We start from the raw sequence: 9,566 nt of genomic DNA on the forward strand, positions 1-9,566 counted from the left end.
ATTTATTGTTTTTGTGAAATATGATGCTGTAACTAAAGTCTGTAATACAAGGAATTCATATTATCAACAATTATGACATCACAGCCGACAGAAATGTGATGAGATCTCCAGTAAACTACTTTAAATCTGAGTGTCGGCTAATTGTTTTACCTTGGAAACAAGATTTTAAGAATATAATCTTGTTCTTGAGCTATTTAGTCACATTATTATAAATATTATAGTTTAACCCAACCGTTGTCCTCACGCTGACGCTCTTATGCAACTTTCCATGCGAGTGTTGAAAGTTCACTGCTGATCTTGTACACAGTGTTTGACTTTCCCAGCTGAACATCTACGTCTGATGTGTGTCAGCTGAGGAGTCTAAAGTTACGTAACACGGCTGCTTTGTTGCACGAGAGAAGCTCTGAGCTGTTAAAATATCAGTTATCATCGGTTATATCAGCTCGCAGGACGTTCACAAGCAGCAGCAGCTCATAAAGGGCTTTGCAGATATTAAGTTTTGCCTCTCGACCTGCAGACTTTTGATGAATTGTTGGTTTTTTAAAAGGTTGAAAATCAATCAGTGTGATCGAGTCTCTTCACACCTGAATCCTGCAGGCATTACTTGGCCTGATTTAACCGTTTATCGGGTCAATAACTATATTTGGTAACTTCTGCAAACATCCAGAATAGCCTCCCGATGCCTCTCAGTGAGGTTGGAGAACCATGTGGAGTTTTTCTATGGCAAGGAACCATATATGGTAACTTCATTGAGCTTGATTTGTAAATGAAAAGCAATAACGTCATATATAAGTCTGTGGGGTTGACATTTTGAACTTCCAACTATTTCAATGGGTGGCCTATAAAGGAATTTAACCTTCGTGTCGTCCTCCCGGGTCAAATTGACCCTGTCTGTTTTGACTGTTCCTTCTTTACGAAATATCATCTTTTGGTGGTTTTCAAGGCTTGATTACAATAAAGACTCTTCCACATTAATGATGATTATTTGCAATATTGATATTGAGGTATTTGGTTATGAATATCATGATATTTGATTTTGTCCATATCGCCCACCGGCCCTAATCTCAAGGTGGTTTTGTGTTGTTCTTCTAGACTCTACAGTTTAAATTGCTTGTTAATATTTATGAATGCAGGTTAATTTTGTTTTATAGAGAAGAAGAAGTGAAGTGAAAGCGAGGATATGACTCTAAACTCTGATCATTTAGACTCTGATCAGCTGAGATGTGAAGTTGGTGTGATTTGTCGTAAACAGTCAGAAACATTAAAACCTGTCACAGTGTCTAATAATCTGCATTAATCTGAGTTTTTGGGGTTTTTGGGTTGCTTTTTTTTTAACAAACCGTCCGACTGTCAGACTGAAAACCAGAAAACATTAAAAGCAGATTACCTGACGGACTTCCTCCAAGGGGGAAACAGTCCTCTGAATCTTTAATCGGCAGTGTCTGCAACAAAACCGGCAGGAAGTGAGTCCCCCTAGCCAGAGAACAGGAAGTGAGCCACCCCAGCCCGAGAACAGGAAGTGATTCCCCTAGCCCAAGAACAGGAAGTGAGTCCCCCTAGCCCGAGAACAGGAAGTGAGTCTCCCAGCCTGAGAACAGGAAGTGAGTCCCCCCAGCCCTAGAACAGGAAGTGAATCCCCCAGCCCAAGAACAGGAAGTGAGTCCCCCCAGCCCGAGAACAGGAAGTGAGTCCCCCCAGTCCAAGAACAGGAAGTGAGTCCCCCCAGCCCGAGAACAGGAAGTGAGTCCCCCTAGCCCGAGAACAACAAAAAAAACTACAAAAAAAAGAAAAAAACCCCAAAAAAACATGTGGAAGCTGAACAGAAAACTCTTCTTTCTGATTGGACAGAACAACACGAAGAAGAAGAAGAAGAAGAAGTCGTAGAAGAAGAAGAAGAAGCGCGGCGTGTCGAAAGTGCGAAAGTTTTTGCATTCGTTAAGAAGAAATGAAAAGGAAGTGAAGTTTTTCTACATGGCTTAAAGCTTCGGAGTTCTCAGCGCTCGCTCGACTCGGAAAACATCTCGTCGTTCTTTTTAGCGACGACGTAATGACGATGACGATGATTACGATGATGATGATGATGTGGCGATGAAGAGTAGATGTGCTAGCCTCCCGGCGCCGTTTCAGCAGGGCTTTTTGCATAAAATGTAAATCATCATCGTCAACGTCCTGAATTTTTTTTTCTCCAACTTTCAAATGAGCCCCTCTCCACTCGCCCCCTCCCCCCGATAGATTTAAAATATTTCATCATCACGAGCAATAACACCCCCCCTCCCCCTCCCCCGTCTTTTTTTTTTTTTTTTTTTAGCTTCTTTTTTTCGTTGTTTTCGTCGTAGTCGCCGTCGTCATGGCGGTTGTTGTCGTTGGTGTGGTTGTAGTTGTTGCTGTTGTTGCTGAACAGAGGGAGTGTTAAAATGGGAGTTCGCCTCCTCCTCCTCCTGCGGGGGGCGCTGCAGGCTATGACCCGTCCTGCTCTGTGGTTTCCTCCGGCTGCTCCTCCTCTTGGTCGCCAAGGTTCCCCGCCCGGCCCTCGCTGTTCATCGTCGGGCTCCGCGAGGACTTCAGCAGCTTCTCCTCGAGCTCGTGCAGCGACGGCTCCTTATACATACAGACTGAAGGGAGGGGGGGGGGGAGGGGGCACACAGGGGGGGAGACAGGGGGAAGGATCAGCATCAGGTTTGTTAAAATGTACCATTTTTTACCAAAAGTAAGACTGAATGGTCCCGCAAATGTCAAATGGTGTAACCACAAAAGAATGATACATATTAAAGGTTTCATCACCTAGAAAGAAAGAAAGAAAGAAAGAAAGAAAGAAAGAAAGAAAGAGGAGAAAGAAAGATAAAGGAGGAAGAAGAGAAAGAAAGAACAAGAAGTAGGAGGAAGGAAGGACGAAAGGATAGACATGAAGGAAGGAAGGAAGGAAGGAAGGCAGGCAGGCAGATGGGAGTGAAATGTGAAGGAGTTGAAGGTTGAAGGACGAAGGACGAAGGATGGGGAGGAAGAGGAGGAGGAGGAGAGGAAGGTGATAGTTGACAGATATTTTTAAATGGTGATGGGGAGGAGGGGGGGGGGGGGGAGGAAGGGGGGAGGAGAGGGGGGGTTAAGAGGCTGAAAGCAGAGACGGAGCTTCATGTTTCCTGTTAAACCTCCATCTGTGATATTAGAGCTTCAGTTTGTCCTCAGCCTCAGAGGAAGCTCCTGCTGAGCTCTGACCCTTCAACTGCTGACACGTTGATAAACCACACAAACTCAATATTCATATCGCTTCTTCTTTAGCGCTCGGCTCGATAAGCCTCTGCTCTCTTACAAGCTTCATATCCAAATGGAAATGATTAAATTAAACAATGAAAGCCTCTCAGATGTCTTTTGAGACGAGCTGCTTCTTGGGTCCAGTCATGATTAATTTTAAGACCACCATATCGGCGGACCCCCTGCTGTTTGTTTATTGGCCCAACTGTTTTACAGATGGCTCGATAGCAACAGCTCTTCACTTGGTCGAGATCTACCGAGGCTAAAAAATCACAGTGGAGAAAAATGCTTTAACCTTCCTGTCGTCCTCCCGGGTCAAATTGACCCTGTCTGTTTTGACTGTTCCTTCTTTCCTCCCTTCCCTTGCTCCATAGCAACTGCTCTTCACTTGGTCGAGATCTACCGAGGCTAAAAAATCACAGTGGAGAAAAATGCTTTAACCTTCCTGTCGTCCTCCCGGGTCAAATTGACCCTGTCTGTTTTGACTGTTCCTTCTTTCCTCCCTTCCCTTGCTCCATAGCAACTGCTCTTCACTTGGTCGAGATCTACCGAGGCTAAAAAATCACAGTGGAGAAAAATGCTTTAACCTTCCTGTCATCCTCCCGGGTCAAATTGACCCCGTCTGTTTTGACTGTTCCTTCTTTCCTCCCTTCCTTCCTTCCTTCTGTCCTTCCTCCCTACCTCCTTCTCACTTTCTTTCTTTCCTCTCTCTTCCCTCCTTCCTTCCTTCCTTCCTTCCTTCCATTAAATGGTAACTAAACTAACTACAGCCAGTTTCCATCCAAATGTTGAGCACATTTCAACCAAAATTCAGGAAAATCATCAAAAGAAAAAGTTCTACTCCAGTTGTGGAGCGTGAGTCAAGTAAAACATGATTAGTTCATTTCATATATTCACACACATATATCATGTTTTCAGCTCTTCACTGATATTTAAGTCACATGATTCATAATAAACATAAAGTCTGATTATATTTTTACACACACAGTTGCTGAAACTCTTTTTTTTGGGGGGGGGGGTAATATTTCAAGTTTCTCTACTTAGGTTTTTATATGCAAATTGAAAAATGCCCATAAATGTGGATTACAAATGATGAATAAGCACTTTTTTATCAATTCATGCATTTAAAAACCTGACTGAATATGCAGCAAACTTTTAAAAAAAAGTAGTAAAAGGTTAAAAATATATATCTTAAGCACGTGTTTCCTTTCAGCGTCAATGTCTCCTGCAGCACAGAGACTTTATGTCTTAATATTCATACATAAAAAGCTTTAATTCACTTTTTCTTTTGCAGATTTTCTAGAATATTCTGTTAAATTTGCGCCACATTTGGACTGAAACCTGACTTCACATAAACTCTGATGTACATGTGACTCATTCAGAGCAGTGATCGACTCTCTGCGGTCTGAACGAACTCCTTCAGAGTCGTTGGAAGGTGAATCTTGAGTCTAGTTTATCGCCTGGATCAACACTTCCTGCTCCTGAAACCGATACCCGATCCCAAACATCTGACTCTGACACAGACTCGTATGTGGGTGTTTCACCTTCGATGGGTCTGGGGACAAAGTGTGAGCAGGGTTTGGTTTTCTTCACTCGGTTTCCCTTCATGATGACTCCGTCCTTGTTGAGGCCCAGGAACCAGGCCCGGCCCGACTCGTGCTGCCGGTACAGCGTGGACGAGTAGATGACGTAGTAGTTCTCGAACACCGACTCCTTGAACTTACACTCTGCTGTGAAGACATCCTGACACACAGACAAGACAGAAAACAAGGTTGAGTTAACATTATATAATAAGGAGGAAGAAAGAAGGAAAGGAGGAAGAAGGAAAGGAGGGAGGAACAAGGAAGGAAAGGAGGAAGAAGGAAGGAAAGGAGCAAGAAGGAAGGAAATCCACTGGCCCCGGCGTTATATCCCAACTGGTTTCCAATTTAACTGGTTTCAGCAAAGCGTCCTTATAGCTCTGTGTTGCCACTCATTAGACCGATCGCACCCCCACAACACCCGGACCAGCACTGATCACAACTTCCACCCCCCCCCCCCCCCCCCGGACCGACACCAAGTGTAACAGGACCCCCCCCCCCCCCGCCCCCGCCCCCGCCCCCGCCCCCGCCCCCAGCACTTTCTGTCTTTGACCAGACAACAAACAGCTGATACCTTAGGAACGGTATGACAGAAAATTTGGTGGTTTCGGTTATCGTGGATTTTTCAAATCGCGGTATACCTTGAACACGGTTATCATCCCATGCCTAGCAAACTGTTCGTTCATTGGACGAGCCCTTTTCTCCCAGCAGGCCTTGCTCCATTCCACAAACAAAGAAAATAATATTGTAACGAACTGGGCATGTTACTGTTTGTGTTATTTTGTGTTTAAGCCAGTTCTGTTCTGTTCAGTAAAGTGCTGCTTTTCCGGAGTGTCCGTGAATGCGTCTTAGAGTGAGACGTACAGCTAGCTGCAGCGGTTGTTGTTGTTGTAAGCCTGTGGAAGAGGACGGCAGCACGTATGTGGCTAAAGAGTTTTCTGCTAGTTTGTTTTTTTCTGCGTTGGCTACGGCCCACAGTAGCCTGTGTATTAAAAGCAATAAAGAGCCATCTAAACCGGCTAACGTCTCGGTGGTTATTGAGGGTCGTCACAATATATTGCAGATATAATTTTTTAAATATACAACCATGGAAGTTGTAGAATACTGAAATAGGAGTTGATTTAAGTTGCAAAATTGGAAGTGATGAGAAAGAACTGGAGCATGACTGAGAAATACACAGTAAGAAAGTGTTACAGTATAAATACATCTTGGATTACTGTGGACTGATATATAAGTCGTGTAGTTTTCTCAGTATCTCCTGCGTACATTGCATGACTGAGTTTTGACCAACTTTTGACAGTAAAGGGAAGGAAGTCGGTCTGCAGAGTATTCATTCACTTCGCCGGCCTACCAGGAATTGTCCCGTCTCTCCCGATGGCCTCTCATTGAATCCAAAGAATACAAGATATTTTTTTAAATTGCTGGTGGAAATGTAACATCAAAATAAATAAATAAAGAATAAGTGTGGCTCTCCTGGCTGTTAAAGGGTTAACCAGTAGACCACCATCATTACAAGGAGAGTAGGAGGTCATTAAGGCTGCTGTATATCGGTACTCAATACATTAAAGGTATTGACCGAAGTTAATCAATACCAAGTCGTATCTAAACATCTCCCATCAATCAATACCTGCAGTCCATCCTTTCTGCACCGACAGCTAGAAAATATGACTATTTATATAAACTTAGTCTCAGCCAATCAATGCAAGGGTTCGTCTTTTAATGTAACATGACATGTGATCGGTCCACTGCCACAGCCGCTACGACCCGTCTGTGGTGGTGAAGTTGTGGTGAATCTGAGTTAGCGTTAGTTAAGATGCCTCCTATACGCTGTAAATCAGAGGTCTTCAACAGGAGGAACTGCAGAGGGGTCGCAAAAGTTTTGGTTGATGAGACATTTCTTTTATATTCCCCCTCGCAATGTTTTCCACAAATTGAAATGTCTTTAAATACACACTAACATGAATCCAACACACTGTAGTGAACAGATAAATGGAGGCAGAAGACGTCTTTCACACATTCAGCGACACACAGGAGCTCTTTCAAGCTTGGCACCGGTTCATTCACAACACCTGTCCCGCCAACGAGGAGGACCCGCTCCTATCGCTGCTATGTCTTGCACATGAATATATGAACCAGTGTATAACAGACATCCCAACTCTCCCGCACATTGATAGCGGCTCCCTGACAGGCATTGGGTGTACTGGGCCGACACACGTCTTTGGGCCGGGGCTGTCAAAATTTAAATTCTTTTTTTTTTTCACCCGCGACGGTATTCATCGGCTCATGAGGTAATTCCTGCTGCTAATTGACGATGACTCGGTCGGTTGTTTGGGTCTCAGAGTGACTGGGAGTGAGGACTGTATGAAGTCGTAAAGTCATTTCAAGTAAAGTGAAACAATCAGACTGAGAAACAAGTTATTAAATCTGATCTATTAAAGGCAACAGAAACCAGATTTAGCTCTTTGTAGCCCCCTGCAGATATAACAGGTGTGTGTGTGTGTGTGTGTGTGTGTGTGTGTGTGTGTGTGTGTGTGTGCCCTGTGGATATAACAGGTGGTTAAAGGAGGAGCAGGGAGCCAATCAGAGCAGAACAAACACACAGTTTCTGCTGCATCATCACTTTAACGTCTCAGCAGAAAAGTTTCGTTATTAAAGGATCAAATTAAAGTTTAATGACGTTAAATTAACTTTGAAAAAGTTTCAGTTTTAATTTGTATTTTAATGTTTTCATGTACCTTTAAAAAAAGTTTTAGTGCAATAACTTCACACGTGATTAAATTAATATATAATTTATATATAAATAAACTTTCCTAAAATGTAAGAAAACAGTCTGAATCTGACCTTTAAATGACATTTTGTCCAAAACCCCCAAAAATATGAATTGAGGGAGGGAGGAAGGAAGGAAAGAAGGAAGGAAAGAAAGGAGGAAGGAAGGAAGGAAGGAAGGAAGGATGAAAGGAAGGAAAGGAGTAGGGACGGAAGTAGGAAAGGAGGGAAGGAAGGAAGGAAGGAAGGATGGAAGGAAGGAAAGGAGTAGGGAGGGAAGAAGGAAAGGAGGAAGGAAGGAAGGATGGAAGGAGGAGGGAGCAAAGAAAGAGGGGAGGAGGGGAAGAAGCAACAGTCAAAAGACGCGGGGTCAATTTGACCCGGGAGGACGACTAAAGGAGGAAGGATTAAAGATGCAAAGTGAAGCGATACCACCGAAGAAGAAGATCATATTTATCCCCCAGCTGCTTCAGTAAAAACACTTTTTGAAGATTAACACATTTATACTTTAAATTAAACTTTATTTTATTTATTCATCCGTCTTTTATTTTATATTTCATCCTGTTTTACTCTTCTGTCTTTCTTTCATTATTATATTTTTATTTCCTGATTGTTTTCCACCTTTTTATATTTTTTCTTTTCTTTTATTATTTCTTTATTATATTTTTATTACCTTTTATTTTATTTGGGTATTCAGATTTTTTACATTTTATATTCTACCTCTGGTGCTTTCCACTTTTCTTTGCCTGTCTGTGTGTTACCATCCATCTTGCTACATGTAAATATAATAAAGTATTTATATTTGTATCTTTGTTAAAAAACATGTTTTACTGCCTTTAAAATGAACTTACTGAGAAACTGCCTGAGGAGGATTCCTGCAGTAAAAACGACTTTATATCTCCATCATCTCTCTCTCTTATATCTCTCTCTCTCTCTCCTCTCCTTCTTCCTCCACATCAGTCCATCTCGTCTTTTATGCCGAGCGACTGAAGAATAGCGTTTTAAACTTTTATGGAAGTAGCAGACATGAATAATGGATGCTGGATGGACTCAGTGAGGCGGAGCAGCGATACAACAGTGAGTATCTGCAGTGTGTCTGTGCTGCAGACTGATCCTCTGTCTGTCCTGCTGTTAGTAACTTTATTATGATGGCCCCAACAAACGCATTTTAGAAGCCTAAACATCCCCCAAGAACTCACGAAAATTTGCACACGTAGCAGATCTGGGGAAAAATTTGGGTTGTGAAAATAAGCGTTGCAAAGTGGCTCACAAGGCAAATTTTAAAAATGTAGCCCCTCGCTCCAGATTGATGTAGACCAACGAAATTTGGTTCACTTATATATCATGACCAGATGCACAAAAAAGTCTCTTGGACCCATACCCTAACTCTAACAATAAGTCGGCCATTTTGATTCTAATTTTCAGTTTTGGTGCCGCTTGTTCGTCCCTCTTTTCCTTCCTTCTTCCCCCCTCCTTTCCTTCCTTCTTCCTCCTTTCCTTCTTTCTTCCTCCCTCCCTCCCTCCTTTCCTTCCTTCTTCCTCCCTCCTTTCATTCCTCCTTCCTCCTTTCCTTCCCTATTCCTCCCTTCCTCCCTCCTTTCCTTCCTTCTTCCTCCCTCCCTCCTTTCCTTCCTTCTTCCTCCCTTCCTTCCTCATTTCCTTCCTTCTTTCTCCTTTCCTTCCTTCTTCCTCCCTCCCTCCTTTCCTTCCTTATTCCTCCCTTCCTCCCTCCTTTCCTTCCTTATTCCTTTCTTCCTCCCTCCTTTCCTTCCTTATTCCTCCCTTCCTCCCTCCTTTCCTTCCTTTTTCCTTTCCTTCCTTCTTCCTCCTTCCCTCCCTCCTTTCCTTCCTTCTTCCTCCCTCCTTTCATTCCTTCTTCCTCCTTTCCTTCCTTCTTCCTCCCTACCTTCCTCCTTTCCTTCCCTGTTCCTCCCACCTTTCCTTCCGTTTTCCTTTCCTTCCTTCTTCCTC

The 9,566-nt window shown here is 43.1% G+C and overlaps 1 protein-coding gene across 1 annotated transcript in view; it reads right to left on the reverse strand.

The window, feature by feature from the left end:
* Positions 1 to 2,457: 2,457 nt before the first annotated feature.
* LOC128360005 (fibroblast growth factor 12-like) overlaps positions 2,458 to 9,566 on the reverse strand; it is an 11,472-nt gene continuing 4,363 nt past the window's right edge. Inside the window, exons 2-5 of the mRNA XM_053320318.1 lie at positions 8,795 to 8,817; positions 6,803 to 6,811; positions 4,794 to 4,992; positions 2,458 to 2,612 (exon numbers count right to left, since the gene is read on the reverse strand). Of these exons, the coding sequence (XP_053176293.1) occupies positions 2,458 to 2,612; positions 4,794 to 4,992; positions 6,803 to 6,811; positions 8,795 to 8,817 (386 nt within the window). The remainder of the gene's footprint in view (positions 2,613 to 4,793; positions 4,993 to 6,802; positions 6,812 to 8,794; positions 8,818 to 9,566) is intronic.

This window comes from Scomber japonicus, chromosome 6 (assembly GCF_027409825.1).
Source record: "Scomber japonicus isolate fScoJap1 chromosome 6, fScoJap1.pri, whole genome shotgun sequence".
Classification (NCBI taxonomy): domain Eukaryota; kingdom Metazoa; phylum Chordata; class Actinopteri; order Scombriformes; family Scombridae; genus Scomber; species Scomber japonicus.